Source organism: Engraulis encrasicolus, chromosome 1 (assembly GCF_034702125.1).
Source record: "Engraulis encrasicolus isolate BLACKSEA-1 chromosome 1, IST_EnEncr_1.0, whole genome shotgun sequence".
NCBI lineage: Eukaryota > Metazoa > Chordata > Actinopteri > Clupeiformes > Engraulidae > Engraulis > Engraulis encrasicolus.
This window is the reverse complement of record NC_085857.1, coordinates 20,695,867-20,715,041: the sequence shown is the minus strand read 5'-3', so window position 1 is coordinate 20,715,041 and position 19,175 is coordinate 20,695,867. Positions and strand designations below refer to the sequence as shown.

The window sequence follows — 19,175 nt, the reverse complement described above, 5'->3', positions numbered from 1 at the left end:
TCAAAAATGTGCGACGATTAGTCCGGTGCGACGTATATATGTTTTTTTCAATTTCAAAATTTATTTTTGGGCCGTTGCGACTTAAACTCCAGAGCGACATATAGTCCAAAAAATACGGTACATGCACAAATGCATTGAGTTGCCACCATGTGATTGGCTGATGAGAAATTTGCCTCAATGAACAGTTGTAATGGGTGTTCCTAATATAGTGGCAGGTGAGTGTATGTGTGTGACATTAGCTCAGCAACTCGCCCTATTGGATTATCCTCCACTTCTGGGTCCATCGCTCTGGGTACTCGCTGCTGGCTGTGTCAACGTGCATGGGTGGCTACCCACCACTGTTCAAAAAGATGAGATGAGATTTAGATGAGAATAAATATCACACAAAATATTTATGACATATCACTAAAAACAAATACTGTCTCAAACCTTGCATAGCCTAAACCAGTGGTTTTCAAAGTGGGGGTCAGGGACACCTGCAGGGCCGCAAGAGGGTGCTAGGGTGACCGCAGCAGCTTGGCAGGAAAAGCTAATTAAAATAATGTAATAAATTGAATAACCGAGTACATCAACATAAAGTAAAAATAAGGAAAAAATATATATTTCCTACAGTAAAGAACTGCATTGTCATGATTCTGTGCATCTCTGAACATTACTACCTTTATTATTATTTTATATATCCCGAAGGGGCCATTGACTCACAGACCTAAACAATGGTTATAAAAGGGGCGCACAGAAAAAATAGTGTGGCATGAAACATGTAAGGGGGGCCTAGGCCAGACTCTATTGGTATATTGGGGGCCTTTCCATGCTGAAGTTTTGGAACCCCTGGCCTAAGCAACTGAAACAGTGCCAGCATATACTGGCACTGGGTCTGTGTCAGGGGGCACTTCAAGGACATCTGGTTAATACATTTGTATGACTGGTGTCAATAGTGAGTGGGCTGAATTTTCATCTGTGCAATGTAAACAAACATTTAGTTATTTCCCATACACTTAAAACAATTATCTATATGTGTGATATTGTCTCAGCAGCTCACCCTATTGGGTCATCCTCCACTCCTGGGTCCATCCCCATGGGTGCCCACTGCTGGGGGCTGTGTCAACGTGCATGGGTGGCTACCCAACACTGTTTCAAAACATGATGAGATTTAGATTAGATTAAATATCACTAAAAGCAAATACTGTGTCAAACCTGTCATAGCCTAAGCACACGAAACAGTGCCAGCATGCATGTTCTTACACTGGGTCTGCATCAGGGGCCACTTCCAGGACATCTGGTCAATACATCTGAAAAAGCCTACTGAGAGAGGAAAAAAGTTAAGTCACAATTTAGCTTTCATGACTGTAAATTACTACAGGAGTGCAAATAAATACATCAACAGATTCAAAACACCATTAATTATTTTTAAGTTCTGCAAGACAGCCCAGGACAGACTATTATATTCTTAAGAACATTTCACTATCTTAATTGAATTCAGTGGGGTATTTGGATGTATGTGAATATGGTCTAAGAAAAATAATATATTTTACACTTTCCATCAAGTAACACATTCTGCAGACTGGTTAGCTAAGGTAAGAAGTTAGAAGGGGCACACTGGTGGTAATTCACACCTATGGAGCCCGTTAAAACAGCTATCAAAGGTGCTAACTTTTACATTCTAAAGAGCAATTAAGGCCTCTGACATCAAAATCACTCACTGCACATTTCAAACGAAGTCACAGGAACCCTTTATAAGGCTCTAAATTCATCTCAATTCACTCTAAAGACTAGCAAAATTACACTTACTAAAACGGAACACATTATCAAACATTAGGCCATTAAAATCGGCCAAAACAAATCTTCTACAATGCACATAGTATACATTAATGGTTGAAAGGCAAAATAGCTTGTATGTTAAGGCTGAAAAGTGCATGCAAGGGCATCCAAACAGGCAAAAACGTAGCTAAAATATTTCCCCTGGTGACTAGCTGGCTAGCTGATTAGCTCAGTGCACGTAAGTTCTACACGGCTGGAATCTCACACGTGCCTTCAAACACTGCGCAGCCAGAAACCTATGATAAAGCACTAGTTAGCAGAAGTTTGGTTGCTTCAAAGTTCGTTCTGAAAAGTCATGAAACTGCACAGCCAGAAACCTATGACATATCACTAGTTAGCAAAAGCTTCGTAACTTCAAAGTTCGTTCTGAAAACTATGAAAACTCATCTGGTGTAAAATAGCACACCCAATAGATAGCATTCAACCATAAGACAGTCCATTGGGTAGCCAGTGCTTCCAGGCTAAGCACAGGTTCCTCGTATCTAAAATCTCATCAAAACAGCTCATCCACAACATCAAATCTTCAAAATATGAATGTGAAGAAGCTACTGAACTAGGATGATGGAACTTCTGAAGTTATTTAAAACTTACCTGAAGTCTCTAGGAGGTTCTCTTCGGTTTAAATCCAGGGAACATGACACCAGCTTCAAAGAAAGACGTTAGAGCTTAACAAAGCCCCTCCCCTCCCCCACCACCAACCAAACTTCAGCTCCCCCTAATTTGAAGTGAGAAATTGGGCAGAATACCTAATTTTTTCAAGGCAGATTTTGTGTCTTATTTATTATTGTAATTATCCATAATTTTTTGGAGGAAATACATTTGTGCAATTTATTAGGCTATATATGCATATAAAAATCATGCATTCTTGATTTTTTTATGGAAATTTCCCAGCCGGGTAGCTTCTCTTTTTTGTGCTGCCTCCCCCAGCCGAGGCCACGGCACTGCTCCATGAGCATGACAAGGCCTAAACGTGCTGAATATGACCCAACAGGCAAGCCACTACCAAACATTACACAACAATAGCCTATAGTTGATATTGTACCATATACTGTAGATAGATGTTGCCATTTAACCAAAGTGACTCAGAATGAGGGGAGGAGCTAATAGTGCCATACAGGCAGCACAAGCACTACTGAGCTAGCAGAAAGATACACAGCCATGCAAGGTCACAGTTAGGCATATAATTAGACGGGGAGGAACGGTAGCCTACCATGCACCCCCCCCCCCCCACACACAACAAAACGGCACATTACTTTTTTTAATCTTCAAGATGTCCTGAATAAGAATTTGAGTGGTAACAGTCATACAACTCACTCCCACTATGATTTTTCACATCATATTGTATATGACCCCATGCATTCTAGTCCTATGTAGTGGTACACTGCCAAGGCCTCTAGAGCCATGATGCAGTTGGTTATAATAGCTTATGATATACCATATGAAAGCTATACATATATTATACTGTATATGGTGTACCTTTTGCATAGCAACAGTTGCTAGGCAAAGTATCTTCCTTAGCAACCAGCATCAGTGATACGGTTCCTCTGTGATTACATTGTGTTGTGATGTCTGGATCTAGATGGCTTTTCCCAAGTGCCACATGACTTCTTTGAACCTCCAAGATGCCCCTAATAAGAATAAGTATATTTTTCCAAATGTCATAGGTACACAAACAATTGATGTAATATTCATAAACTACACACTCCAAGCTTACATATGGTATATGGCAAGCTATGATAACCAACTGCAAAATGGCTGTTAAGGCCTTGACAGTTTACAACTACATAGAACTAAAACGTATAGCCTAGAGCATACTGGGGTCATGTACAATATGATGTACAGTAGGAATGAGTTATATTACTGTCACCACTCAAATTCTTGTATGACTGTTACCACTCAAATTCTTATTCAGGACATCTTGAAGATTAAAAAAAGTCATGTGGCGTTTCGTCAGGCAACAGCCGAAACGTTTGTCACTTCTGCTGCTATGTAAATACAATAATAAGGAAAGAAGAACCCGAGTGCGATCCACTTTTTCACCTTCCGAATCACACAATGTACAAGAGTCATGCAATGTACTTCAGAATCACATAAGGACACACAAATCATGCCGTGTAATCTCAAACTCACACTAAAGTTGAACAAACCATGCAGATTATACCCAGCTATGTTAAAACCAGCAGTGTTAAATGATGTACAAACATACATAGCACATGAACAAAACAGGTTTTACACCTCATTGCAAACAGCTTCAACAACTCTCTCCAATGGGGCACCTAAGTCTCCACCCCTTCCGGGCAGCGCGTGGGGCTGGACACGCAAAAACTTTTGACTGGGCTGTAATGGACTGATCAAAGCTGTTTTCCGATCCAACTCGCATTTCCCCGTCGATCACACATATGCTGTGCCTCAGAATTAATAACAACTAATAGTGTGCTTGTTGATTTCACTTGGCAAGCGATTTTTGAGTTGTGTGTGTGCAAAAATATGTAATTATTTGGACTACACAACAGATGTCGCATGTCCGACGTGCAGCCACTTAAGCAGCGGTGCAGCGGTAGGGGTTGGCTGTGCCTCGGTTCACGTCAGATATGGGAGGCGCACGTGTAATCTCTAACACAGTTTTGCACAAAAGCTAAAATAACGTTTCTTGCGTGTCGAAAATGAGTGGTCTTACGACGCGAATCCAAACCTTTCAAATTCACTGTCATCATATGTGAAATCCGGAGCACATGCCAAATGGGATGAGGATTTAGCTTGACTCGCTCCATTAACTGTCATTCAAAACAACAGACGTTGCATGTCCGACGTGCAGCCACTTAAGCAGCGGTGCAGCGGTAGGGGTTGGCTGTGCCTCGGTTCACGTCAGATATGCGAGGCGCACGTGTAGTCTCTAACACAGTTTTGCACAAAAGCTAAAATAACGTTTCTTGCGTGTCGAAAATGAGTGGTCTTACGACGCAAATCCAAACCTTTCAAATTCACTGTCATCATATGTGAAATCCGGAGCACATGCCAAACGGGATGAGGATTTAGCTTGACTCGCTCCATTAACTGTCATTCAAAATTTTGAGAGCTCCAGCCCCACGGATCGGAAGTAGAAGGGCGTGACTTAGGTGCCCCATAGGCGCCCCCAGCGGTGTTGAATTAAAACACACAAGAGCAGAGAGAAAACATAGCCTACCTCCTGTAGCTAGGACCAAAGCAGCATTGCCACACACCGCACCAAAGTTTTAGGCGCACCCAGCATCCTCAAAACGAAACCCTCAGGGCAGGCATCCTCCATCTACCTAGTGGCCTTTCATCTGCTGCGGAAGCCAACACTTCCCATATAGCAGCGAGGACTGGGGCAGAACGCAACAAAGGGCTTGTGCGTGACCGGTCTGTCAGAGCCCTTTTTATGAAGCTAATTGGTGCGTAGCAACCGGCATGCTACCTGGGGGTGTGTCAACAAGAGGTAAGCTATGGTGGTTGCAGTAGGACAATTCACAACAGTACTCGGGTTACACCAGCATGAAACAGGGCACCAGCTCTGAGTGAAGCAGCAACCACACTAAAGCTAGGTCACAGCCAGATTACCTACACAGCCCAGCCAGGACTATCACTATACACACTGCAATCACCTAGACTAGCAAACAGGAGCAATGGTTCACAAGAACATTAATAGTCTAGGCTACAGAGCTAGTATAACTTGGCCAACAGGTTTACAGAAGAGACAACAGCTATGATAAAGTCCACTGAAACCCCCCAAAACTATCAAGAGGTTTGGTGCTTACGAATCCAGTACATCAGGAGTGCCTTGGAAAACGCTGGACCAGTCAATGCCACCTTGAAATACATACACTGTGGATGCATAGTCCTGTCACGAAAACGGGGCTCTCATAGAAGATATCACGAATAGCCTATTATAGATTACTTTCGTGACATAGTACGAAATTGCATGAGACAGGGTTGCCACTCGCAGGTGGACGCGCCGTGGGTTGGCCATCCGCACGCTGGGTCTAGTCAATATTTATAAAAGTGATTGTTGAAATGATCGCAAGGGATGGGGGGGAAATGCGTTTGAAAGCAGGAATAGCATACTGAATATCAGTGAAATGAGGAGCAACTAAGGAACAGCTGGAGTCTCCTAATAGAATTACAAAAGTAAACAGCAATCCCCAATGGGTGGTTTCAGCGACCGTCGTGCCGAGCACGGTTGAAGACACCTGCGGCTTGTTACAGCACATCAGATGAGCGGCGATGCCAGTAAAGTACAGCAGCAATGCAAAGTCTAGGATAGCCTAATGGCATCGTCGTTGAAAACGGTTTCAGAACACAAGGCAAAACGCATCTCGTCAGATTATGCACTGTATCGCCATGCAAGACTCAGCCAACGAAGGAATAAATAGACGACTCCTTTTACTTTGACTCACATGAATGTTTTTGAATGCGTTTACGGAGAGTATTCCTACATGATTGCCACCTCACGGCAAGCCCTATTATAGCTCCTGCCCACGGCAAATGCAACAGGGAGCCAACAGTTCAAATAATCAGCCTTTGCTGAGTGAAATCAAACCATATTCTAGTAAGCAACTGAAAAACAGCCAATGCACTAAAACGGTGGCGAAAAGCAGCAAGTTACGGTTTAACGTTGGAGTGGACAAAGGGCCTAACTAAATAAAAGAACAATTATTAAAAGCAATGTGCAACAGTTAGCGACCAGCTGACGAGCTCCAATCAAGTAGGTTTTATTGTCAATTTCTTTACATGCACTGGTCATACAAAGAATTTGAAATTACATTTCTTGCTTTCCCATACAGACATAGACTAATCTAGGTAAGGACATAGACAGTATAGACATAGACAGTACTTATACATGGACTTAAGACAGTATGGACATAGACAGTGCTCATACAGACATTTACAGTATTTGCCTACTGCTTGCACACAATTTGCAAAATTTGGCTCATAGATTCAAAACTCTACACACAAGCCAATTACTCTCAACACTTGGAGATAAACCCTACACATATATGCCAACATGAATCTCTTCTACCAAAACCTAAACTTTACGATAAAAACCTTACAATCTTCTGCTAAAATGTAACTCTGGTTACAAAGCACACACACTAGCACCAAATGACAACACATTTCAGCTCAGCTGTAAAACACCAGTCTACTTTACACAAGACAATACACTCTTTCAGGTTCAGTGTTTTATTCAATTCCACGAAGCAAATAGGCACATAACAAAAAAAACCTGAAATACGTAGACTCCACAAGTCTGTAAAAAAACTCAAACAAAATAAAAATCATGACGAAATACAACAAGTGCAGGCCTACTTTACAACAAAAAATCACTCCAAAAACAAAACCATAGCAGGCCTACATTACAGAAGCATTACAAAATAGTTAGGGATTCTGCCTTCTATTTGGGTCTGGCCACATAACCTCATCTACATCGCAGGCAATATCCTCCCTTGCCAAGCATCGGGGGAAATGGGCTCTGGAGTGCCTTATCCATGCCTGAATTGATTGTACATCAATGTCACCGCAGGCCTGTTCCATTGCCTGCAGAAGAGGCTGACGGGCGTGTGGCTGACGGTCATACACGCGCCATCTCCAGGCGGAGAAAAACTCCTCTATTGGATTAAGAAATGGCGAGTAAGGGGGCAAGTACATGACATTGAAATGATTGTGATTGTTGAACCAGTCACGGACCAGAGCAGCCCGGTGGAAACTTGCGTTGTCCCAGATTACAACAAACCTGGGCTGGTCTGGTCTGTCCTGCACAACTGTGAAATGAAGCGCATCTAAAAAGGCAATGATGTGTTGGGTGTTATATGCGCCTATTTTTGAATGGTGATGAAGCAACCCCCTGAAACTTATGGCAGCACATAGTGTGATGTTTCCACCACGCTGCCCAGGGCCATGCACAATTGCCCTTTGCCCAATTATATTGCGCCCCCGACGTCTCATCTTCGTTAAGTTGAATCCGGCCTCATCAATGAAAATGAATTCATGCATTTGGTCGGCCCCATCCATGTCCATGATTCTCTATGAGAAAAGATACAGTACTGTAAATAGTAGTGTAACATTATGAATGGCATTACTCAAAGCACACATCTACACAATAGAACCATTCCACTCCACCTAACTCTCCACAACTTTATGAATGTACCTATAAGGCACTGCACAGATCTAAATTCAACTGTCAGGGGACATTCTTTATCACAGTATACTGGAAATGTAAGGGCTAACAATATTTACCTGTACATATGCATGGCGAAGTTCCTTCACCCGGTCCTCATTCCTTTCGAATGGGACTCTGTATAACTGTTTCATTGAAACATTGTGCTTCACCAAGATGCGTTGGATTGTAGAAACACTGACTTGATTTACATTGTGAAACGTTCCTTGGTCAGCTAGAATCTCGTGTCTTATCTGGTGGAGACGGATGGCATTGTTGGCCCTCACAATATTGACTACTTCAATCTCCTGTTGAGGACTGAAGAGCTGTTGGCGCCCACCTCTATTTGGTCTTCTGGTCATTCTACAGAAATATGCAGACAAGTATTACATATAAATTATTATGTTTTTACAATTCTTTTACATTATTGTAACACAGTACTACACTGTACTGTACATTACTATAGTGTACTCTACTGTACTGTACTGTACTCTACCTTACTGTCCTGTCCTGTCCTATACTGTACTGTACATATTACAAAAAGACCACCTTTGTTCAAAAAGATCAATCAGTCACAGTGCAGCACTTTAGCTTACAGTAAGTATGTGATATGGCTGTGTGGTAATACAGTATAATACTACACAATTCATTACTGTAGATGCTTTTTACGTCAGAGGAGAATCAAACACATACCTGTTTCCAGTCGGAATGTCCGGATGACAGAGGCCACTGTGAACCGGCTGAGGTTCGGGTGTACTCTCAGCCCAGCCTCTCTCATTGTCAAACCATGGTTACAGTAACCACATGGTCCACCAATGTTGCCCTAATATCATCAGTTATGACATTGCGTAGCTGACCTCTCACTCTATGTCCTCCTCTCAATTGTCCTCTTCCTCGTCCTCGTCCTCGTCCTCGTCCTCCTCCTCTAACTCTTACTCTGCCACGAGCTCTCCCTGCATCCATGTTTACAAAGTAGGGCCTACACAAAAAGGCTTTAACTGGGGCCTTTTTAAGGCTGACTAATTGGTGTTCAATTTTAAAGGTAGGCCTAAGTATTTTCAGGTGTGTGCCAATGTTTAGTCAATCCCTCAGTGTGTTTTATGTTTTGAACATATGTGTTTTCCCAATGATATGATGAGTGTTCATTTTTGAATGGAGTGTCTTATGAAGGGGAAAGTGTGCAGTGACCATGAGCAAGTGTGTAGCATAAATCAAAATGTGTGTTGCTGAATTGCTACTACAGTGTTAAGCAGAAATTTAGTTTAAGGTACCGACAGCTGTGTTTCAGTTATGTTACCAACAACTTAACAATATGCTGTTTTGGTCTGAGCATCAGCCTATAGTGTTCAAGCAGTAGGGAAATACTGTAAAGTGCAAGACTGGACAACAGAAGACTTGTAGAGAACATAGATTAAGAGGTAATTGTTGTGCTTTTGTGCTTTTCCTAAAGAGTCCTTTATAGCGTTCTGACATAGTAATAGTAGCATTTTGAAGAAAAATAAATATTAAAAAGGTCTATCAAGTACACCAGCAGCAGTGTGTGTGTGTGTGTGTGTGTGTGTGTGTGTGTGTTTAGTGCAGGTAGAAGGTGCAGTGTGCGTCTGTGTTCGTGTGTGTGTGTGTATGTGAGTGTGTGTGTAAGTTGTGTGTCAGTGTGTGTATGTTTGGGTTTAGTGCAGAAAGTGCAGTGTGCTTGTGTGTGTGTGTGTGTGTGTTTAGTGCAGGTAGAAGGTGCGGTGTGCGTCTGTGTGTGTGTTCGTGTGTGTGTGTGAGTTGTGTGTCAGTGTGTGTATGTTTGGGTTTAGTGCAGAAAGTGCAGTGTGCTTGTGTGTGTGTGTGTGTGTTTGTGTGTGTGTGTGTGTGTGTGCATGTTTTGAGTTAGTGCAGGTTGAAAGTTCAGTCACAAATATAGTAGTGCAGATGGAATGTTCAGTTGCAGATATGGTGGTGGGGGATGAGGGGGGGGACAATCCCGAGACAACGAAGCCTAGTTAACTTTAAAACAAGCCATCAGAGTATTAACCTCTGTTGACGCACAGCGGGAACATAGCACATTGACTGTTGTAACTTTTTTATTAATTAACCCACATTGCTAATTAAGATTATTAGCTGGGCCAATAAAATAGTCCATAACCCAATTTAATTAATAAGACTTAATCTGGGTTATTGCCTGTTACGCAAGGATAACCATCTTCTGCTATCTGACTCGTGTATGTTTACCTATTTACCAATTAATACCTAAGTACTTATATTATTGTTATCACTATTACATACTTAGTTATTATTTAGTTAATTGGACCCAATCAGTCATAAGCATACATTACCCATCTTTGTGCAGGAGAACAGTGAAGGAAGCAGCCATAAAGTCACTCAGGAGAAGAAGTCCATTTGCCAAGAGATTACCAATTTATTGTACATTGCAAGTGAGAGAGCATAGTAACTATGTTATTACAGTTACCCATAGCATAACCCAAGTTCCTAACCATGGTGGCCAAATGCCCCATGTGTCCCAATAGCATAGCATAGCGACCTGCTAGCACCAGGGCAAAAGGCCCCAGTGTGCCAGCAAGCACCCTATCCCCAAGGCTCTCTCCCCAGCTCTCTCTCAACCGTTCTCTTGAGCTGCATCTGAGAACAGTATTTAAACCCCACAAGTGTATTACATCTTACAAACATGGTCAAAACATCAGTGCCTCAAGAATATACCAGAATACATTCAGACATGGTCAGCTCAGCCTCTAACTGACTAAGTCAAATAAGGAAATGGTCACTCCTGATAACCAACTCACTAACTTCAGCCCAAGTGGCTGTGTGACAATCGACACCTCTGTAGCTAGGTTTTACGACAGGGCAGCTGTCCTCTGGACTCAGCTAGGCCCCAGAAATACACAGAAACCCCAACACAGTCACAGAACCACAGTTAAGAGTAAAATGAAGCTAGTTTACATACAAGATATTATCTGTTAATTTCCAATAAATAATTGTAAATATTAATGAAGAAATGTTGTCTCAAAACTTCGACATAACGCCCCTTTTGAAATTTAAACCGAATTTTAAACCTTAAAACCATTTTTTCATTAATATTCTGCATGAAACCTTTTGAGCACTAAAATGTACAACAGTCAATAAAATATAAAATATAATAAACTTCCTTCAAAGTTGACACTCTCGTTAACCCAAACTTTTCCCAAAGAAATCATGAATGGCCCCTTTATTGAACCACCCACTGTTTGCAAACCCATGTGAATATTTTCTCCAACCATTTGTGTGTGGCGTGACGGCCTTTAATGAATTTACCCCTGTAAAATCAGAATCAGTATGTACCTCACTAAATGTTGAATGCAACTGTATGCACTTCACTTCAAAACCTGAAATCAGACACTTTCTGAAAATAATAAAATAATCAGCAAATGAAATCAATGAAATAATCAGAAGATGAAATCAATGAAATAATATGGTGTGCAGTATACCCCTAACCTGTCTTACTTGCAGAAGTGGTCACTAACTAATGTCCATAATGTCCATGACGCCTGGTTGTTGTTGTTGTTGTTGCCAGACCAGTCTCTCTCTCTCTCTCTTGCCCATCGCTCTGTGTCTCTCTCCAGTGAAACCTGTTGGAAACAGCAAACTCACTCAGTCCGTGTGTCTACCCTTATGGGCAGCTGTCGTTGCTCCGTCAGATCCAGTCTTTGCATGTGTCCATAGCACCCCTCCAGATGAGGACTGTCCGAGCCTTGGAAACACTCGGCCGAGCCCCTTGCGGAGAAGGTATCACGAGACACCCCCTACAACTCCAGTACCGTTCAACTCAGTCTTTCAGCAATCTTTCGACGATCTCTGGTACATTTCTTTGGCACCAGTCCGTGGATGCTGGCATCAGCTCCTTGCCTGCATGGCACTGTGGCAAACTTTCAGCGACTCTTTGCACTCCTCCAGCCTTTCTCTAGCTGGCAAGATTCAGTCCTGGCATTCTTGCCCACACCTGCCATCAGGTCCAACTGACCTCAGCTCCTTGAACTCTGTCCATCGAAACTCCTGGAACGTCTCCTGACGCCCCTTTGTCACTTGAAACAACTCAGTCCACTTTCAATCAGAAATAAACACCTTAGTCCACAAAACTTCCAAAACGACACTCGTTGATCCTCCGGAAACAGCAACAGATCATCTCAGCAGAGACAACCCTTTTGATGACCTCAGTCCAACTGTCCATTTTGAACTTTCCCTCAATTGAGAGACAGCTCAGTCCTTGAGAGAGATTCCCAGAGAGGCAGAGAGATCATCCACTGGCAACCTTCCATAATGATGTTTCTCCTCTTCGACCACTCCTCAATTTCCACCTGTAACTACAAACCAATGTTAGCACACACCCAAATTATTTCACCACTTTCAACAATCAGTGTATACACTTCTCCTCATCCTATATGATGTTGTATGCATGTATGGTGCATTCTAGTGAACTTGTTCATGACCTATAACACTTCTTTTGGCAAAATAATTTAAAATTCTACACTCTACCCCCCTTCCACAGAGAATAGAATTATTTTCTGTGGAACAGGTCAACTTCTCATATCTGAGAGGTACTTAGTGCCTAATGCAATCTCACGAATGCTTCGCACGCTTACGGTATTAAACTCCAAGTCTCCAACGTTAACTTTAACCAAAATAAATTCCCCAAAATAAAATAAAACCCCAAAAGAAATAAAAATAAACTTAACGTAAAACCAAAAATGAAATGAAAATATCTGTAAATAAAATCCTAAAGTGTACTTGTATGTTATCAGTAATGTCAGATATGACTACATGTCCTAAATGTCAACTAACTTCAGTCTTTATGCTTGATATTTAACCTTGACTTAAGTATACTCGTGTGCAAATGTATCAACATGTGGTCAGTTCTAAGTAGTAAAATAAACCAATTACCCTTGTGGGCAAAACAACTCAAACCCCCAAAATAAATAAACTGAAAAATGAAATTAAAATAAAATAAGAATGGAAATGAAACTAAAAATGAAAAGTTAAACTTAGAATGAGAATGAGTCACTGCTCTAAAGCATTACTTTAAACTCCTACAGTCTCAAAGTGGTTTCTACTCACGCAACCTTATCTCACTCTCTCTGTCTGACCAGTCACTCCATGCCCCTGCAAGCAGTGTCCGTTTACGACAGGTCGTAAAGCGCCATCTTTAGCTACTGAAAGGGAGAGACACACACACATCTCTGGTTATAACATCTGTTATTACAACTGCTAAAAAGACTCCACTTAGTAATGTTAAGAGAATAATTACAGCTATCAATAGCAGTGACTCAAAAATAAAACCCAAACATTGAAGGTGATGTTCCAAACTGAAATTAAACCTTTAAAGAAATAAAACAAACCAAACCCCCATAACGGAAATAAACTAAAAAGTTAAATAGACTCAATGTGTTTAGTCTATGTGTTACTGTATTTCTCCATGTTTCTAGTTTTTCAAGTTACCATTTTTCTTAAGATTTTCTAATTTTAAGTTACTTAACAAACAACAGACATATACACTCACCACAATGGAAGACTCCATTGCCTTCATTCAACAAGCACTCACTAGTCTTTCTCTATAGGCCCACTCACTCACTCAAACTTACCAACACCAGGTGACAAGACAAGACACTCACTCAAGCACCCTCAGTCATCATGGCCCAGCACCCTGTAACAAGATTTGCAACTCCTGCCACAAGATGAGAGAAAGATCACAAACACTGAAATGGTCAATCAATAGATGTTTACTTTTCTGAACAACTCTTCATCGACAGAGACAACTCAACTAAGAGTTGACCTGTGTCAGCTTCCTGACCACATTGAATGATTCTAAACCTCATCCACTGCGACTGCAGCTTCACTCGCCCAAAAATCCATGTCCCTAAGACATCCGACTAAACGATGTGCTGCCAACACCGCTCTCCCGCTTACCAATTTCATTTCTGCGAACCGTGGCCACGTCCGTCTTACCTAATTTTCCCAGTGGCTTCCCACTTCTACGAGTTATATCACTCCACAATAAAAAATAGAGTCTTTGTTGTTTCATAATATATATGTATTATATTACCATAACTCAAAATAAACCTATACAATACCACAAAGTTGCCTACCAAAATACACTCTGTACTGGGGTAGTCAGCGCACGATGTACACAGAATAGCCCAGGACCAAGTGAACTTACTTTGAGAATTATAACAGCTTATTAGAGTCTTATTTTATACTGTGGAGTGGAACCCCTAGCAATCGCAATCCCCGCTTTCACACAGCCAAATTGGTAGGATACCGGCGCGTTCATATCCATCTTTTGTTGTATAGGCTAGCATTACTTCACTTTTTCCACTTTTTTCTATACCCCCAATTTAGGACACAACAGAAAGAAGTTCAGAGAGGCAAAGACCCAGGACTGGTGGTCATTCCAGATCCAGTATGATGAATGTCTGCACATTTCAAGGGACCCGTCTGTGCAACTGAAAAGGAAAGCTTAGGCTCAACTTAAAATCTATTCCTGTAGTCAACATAACACCACTTCATCAATATTGATTAAACAACAGTAGTACCATTGTTGACCACAGGAACAGAACACTAAACAGTTGACAGAAGAAATACCCAATCAATCTGCAGATTCAATCATTCAAGATAACACTTAACCCCATGAATATGTATGTATGTATGTACTTGTGTATGATACATGCACTGTAAACCCCAACATGTTCAACGAACTCAAAACTTTTGTGGAAACTTATTCCCGTTAAAGTTTTAGTTTTGTGATCAAATGTTTTACGTACAAACTACATAGATTCATGCATATGCAGGACAAAAAATCTTTAAGAAGATGATCAAAAACTTTGAAATGACTGAAAAGATTGAAAACATTAATTCCATAATTAGATTTTTAGTTTTTAGCAGCCCAAGTCAAGTATGTACTCCAAACTCTAAAATGCACAGAAACAATGGTTTACACAAAAGATTTGAGTTGAAAACTAAAACGTTTACGCAAGTCTTACATAAAATCAGACATGTTATGTGAAAACAAATGTTATGAGAAAAAATAAAATCTTGAATGTTTTAGTAGCTGCTACTCAAAGATCTAACATGCTCCATTGACATAAATATTTCTAGAATGGTTCAAAAATCAATGCAATTAGTACTTAGCAGAGAGTTACAATTTTAAAGTAAACAAGCACAGCATTGTTTAGCTATATTGGCTCTAAGTTTTTGATTTCAAAATCAAAAGTTTTATGTTTTCCCATTTTAGAGCCAAAAAAAGTCTTGGTTGGTTTATTGATTGGTTTATACTAATGCACTAGGCTACCACCCCTCTGTTTAAACCAAATATAACATGAGCTTTAATTCCACAAACGTGAACAATGCTTTATATCAAGTTTTTTTTTATTTTGTTCCATGTGGTTGACAAACAAAAACAGTAGACAATAACACAACAATCATACAATACACAACAATCTGTTCTAAAATTTAGACCCAGTCTATAGCCTTCAGTCAACAGTCAATATATTACAAATAATCAACCTCAACACATTAGGCAATTTAGTCATTTATTTGTTGTCCATTTCTGAATCTTTTATTAGGAGTTGGTGGCTGAAGGAGATCCATATAGCCTAACTTACAATAACATTTCTCCCAAAATAGTGTCATACTTCACAACACAGTCAGTTGTTTATCCTTTGGAGTGTTGAGTAGAGCTGATGGATCATAGGGTTCTGGTGGTCCCATATCGGCTGCCTGTGGAGCATAAATAGACCAAATAAGTAAGGCTTTCATGAGGACTTGTTGGATTAGGCCTCTACAGCATGATCACTGGGTTTGCTACAATGATTTATACAGAAGTTCAATGTGCAATATGTCATCATGAAAATGCAACACATCACTTGCATATACACTGCAGAAGTATGATACAAGAAAAAGATTTGAAAGGCCTACACAGTGCTAGCCTAACTAGCAGTAGCTAACATTCTAAGCTAAGTTGCTAACATAACATACACACAGTGTAGCATCAAGAGCACCTAAGGTCACACACAGCAACATAGTAAACTACTACACATACACACCAACACACTTTTATGGGTCTTTTCTTACCTTGAAGTGAGGTTGATAGACACATGTTTCCATGCCAAGTTGTCAGTTGTGGTTTGATGGTCACATGGTGTTGAGTAAATCTATCCCCCATTGACAGATTCACCATTTTTAGAGAAGTTTGTATTTTATGTTACATTTTAATAAAATAGGGTTTCTATGGTTCAGACATGAATGGGTTCTTCTTTACACAAAGCAGAAGCTGGTACATAATTAAAAAAAAAACATCTAAAACAACCAAAAAAGTGAGTGACCCAGCCTTAGGATTCGAACTCTCAACCTCAAGATAAGGACATGCCAACATGACTACATGCAGAAGACTATCCCCTACACCACTCAACTGCAGGATTTGGATTTGTAGAAAGTTAGACCTGTTTGTTAGAAAGTATTGGACTTACTCGTAATTAACAGTCAAATGTGTTTCACACATACTTTCCACTTCAAATCCGGCCAACTGACATCATACCAAAACAACAATGTTTAAATGTGATTTTTTTTTTTTAACAAACAACCCGTGCTGAGAATTGAACTTGAAACCATCATGTTTTGAGGCCAACTGCTTAACTGTTAGTCCATGACTGCCCAAGCACAGCATGCTGACATCCATAGTCTCATATGTCAGATATAGGATTCAAACCTGCAAAACCTCTGATCTTGTGGCCATTCCCCTATCCAGACCACAGCAGCTCAAACATTGTCTTGTCTCGAAATTAAATGTGAAAAATATTGCTAATTAAAGCTGGAGTCATGGGTCTGGTGGCCATCTGAACATTTTCATACCATGTTCCAGGAAGTATGGAAATAGGTAAGGTTATCTCCATGCTGGGGCTTGAACTTGCAACGTTTGAGGTTGAAGACCAGCTGTTTAACCACTACTCCATGGTCGCCTCAGCTATTGCCAATACATCTAACCACTCATATGCCAGATAGAGTTCTAATTTACAAACTCAAAGACATTGTGTTAGGATGTCAGTTGTACTTAAAAACACAATGCCAACCAGAGTTAATTTATTGGTACCTGAAAACCTGTTGAGAACACCTAAAATGTGTATGTCATCTGGACATTTTTGCAATATTGAGTACTACAGCGTAAACTTTTCTAGTTCATAGTACTGTTGGGGAATACAGTGTGTAGCTCAGCTTTCGTTATATTCCTATGATGTGGTACACTTAACCATAGTGGAAAGCAAGTTAAACTTCTCCATAATTAATTTTACCTTTTAAGTTAAAACTCATACGGAGGAACAAAATTCAATGTTACATTTTACACCATTGGCAAAGTGCACCTAGTCTCTTTCTTTAAACTTCTGAGCTTTCCATTTTGTATATGTGTGTATTCTATGTATGTACATATGCGTTCTGTGTCATGACTATAGTGTTTGTGCTTGTTACTGTAGTAACCAACTCCAATGTTTGCATATTAATTTCCATAAACTGATTCTATGATTAATAATGTATTGTATAATAACACTAAACATCCATTCACTCACACATTCAGAAACTCATTCACTTATATTCTATGTCTGTTTGACAACTCTGCCCTTAAAATTAATATGACACCCTCCCAGGCCTAGGAAGCGGCCATTTTTAAATAGCTTGCACACAGCCATTCTGCCTGCAGAATAGACTATAGACAAGCTGGCAACAGCTGTCGTAAAAGGTCGTAAACCTCCCCAGTACTCAAATAAACTAGAATATTCTTAAAACACACTACCCAACTAAAATTTAGTCAAATAGAGATAAAATTCATACTTACAAACTTGCAATGACCCAATGGCACTTTCTCCGTGGCATTCCTTCTGTTCCTTGTTCTTTTGCACAAAGACTCCTTAAATTGATTAATCTAGAAATAAATCTATTAATTTCCGAATTACCCCATTAAATATGCACGTGACTATAGCCCATTAAATTTCCAACCAGAAATGAATACGTGTGTAAAGAGAAATTGTAATTTGGCAGATTTTCAGTATTAAAGACTTACACTAAACATATCTCCCAACAGTGTCTGTGATAGAGCTTTTCACATGTGGGTGTCAAATGCTAGGCCGCAGCTATGAATAGCTCACAAGCCTTGCCATGCGGCCAATACAGCTTCAAAGAGAGACAGAATACTCCACAAATTTAGATCTTAACCTTAATAACAACACTAAACAACACTAAACAAGTAGTATTATAACAGTTCTTTTAACCTACACCGCAACTTAAAATAAAACACCTTAAAACTTCATTAGACTTGTGCATGCGTGTCTTCACTGCCCATGCCACATCCTCTAAATTCCTCAATAAATACATCAAATACACAGAAATAACTTATCAAAACCATTAGTCAAACTATACTTATCTTCCTCATGTTATGTGTCGTGTCAGAAGGCAAATTGCATCTTTAAATGCATTTTCTAGCAGCAGCTGACATGTGCTCTCTGTCCTACTTGCTTCAGCCGCCATCTTGGAAATGACCACAAATGGCCCTTAGTCACATGGTCAACTGATGTCACAGCTCCAGTGGCCTCCCCCATGGCAGGAAACACCACAGACCTTGAAAATCTCTGCAATACTGATAAGAAATAATTAAGCCACTTGATAACTCACAAAAATCAGTCAAATCACAATTTAAACTGTATGGTAAACATATGAACTCCACTCATCAATCCAGGAAAGCACTTTACTGAAAACAAACAGATAGATCGCTAGGAACTTTTGAGATAGACCATTAAACAATTTCTGAACAAAATTATTATCCAAAATTATTCAAATTATCTAATAAACTCTCCTGGCAGGCTCGCCAAATATGTTGTAACTTTTTTATTAATTAACCCACATTGCTAATTAAGATTATTAGCTGGGCCAATAAAATAGTCCATAACCCAATTTAATTAATAAGACTTAATCTGGGTTATTGCCTGTTACGCAAGGATAACCATCTTCTGCTATCTGACTCGTGTATGTTTACCTATTTACCAATTAATACCTAAGTACTTATATTATTGTTATCACTATTACATACTTAGTTATTATTTAGTTAATTGGACCCAATCAGTCATAAGCATACATTACCCATCTTTGTGCAGGAGAACAGTGAAGG

General features: G+C 40.1%; 3 protein-coding genes and 1 long non-coding RNA gene across 5 annotated transcripts in view; 1 reads left to right on the top strand and 3 right to left on the bottom strand.

Annotated features, from left to right (window-relative positions):
- LOC134453815 (alpha-(1,3)-fucosyltransferase 7-like) overlaps positions 1-5,168 on the bottom strand; it is a 47,517-nt gene extending 42,349 nt beyond the window's left edge. The window contains exon 1 of the mRNA XM_063204598.1: positions 5,003-5,168. The gene's annotated coding sequence lies outside the window, so the exon portion shown is untranslated. The remainder of the gene's footprint in view (positions 1-5,002) is intronic.
- The window catches only part of gpr179 (G protein-coupled receptor 179), a 440,981-nt gene that overhangs the window by 216,312 nt on the left and 205,494 nt on the right, over positions 1-19,175 (top strand). The window lies entirely within an intron of this gene.
- LOC134453594 (uncharacterized) lies at positions 253-2,493 on the bottom strand. 2 transcript variants are annotated; one of them, XR_010035688.1, is made up of 4 exons: positions 2,410-2,493; positions 1,243-1,302; positions 1,040-1,128; positions 253-338 (listed from the first exon to the last, which is right to left on the bottom strand). It is a non-coding gene; the product is annotated as an uncharacterized LOC134453594 (long non-coding RNA). The 2 variants fall into 2 exon arrangements; XR_010035679.1 differs by lacking the exon at positions 2,410-2,493 and having other exon boundaries at positions 1,243-1,493.
- Positions 7,317-8,783, bottom strand: LOC134445207 (uncharacterized). Its single transcript, XM_063194288.1, has 4 exons — positions 8,680-8,783; positions 8,071-8,353; positions 7,546-7,857; positions 7,317-7,442 (listed from the first exon to the last, which is right to left on the bottom strand). The coding sequence occupies exons 1-4, from the start codon at positions 8,766-8,768 to the stop codon at positions 7,317-7,319; spliced, it is 810 nt and encodes a 269-aa protein (XP_063050358.1). The 5' UTR covers positions 8,769-8,783.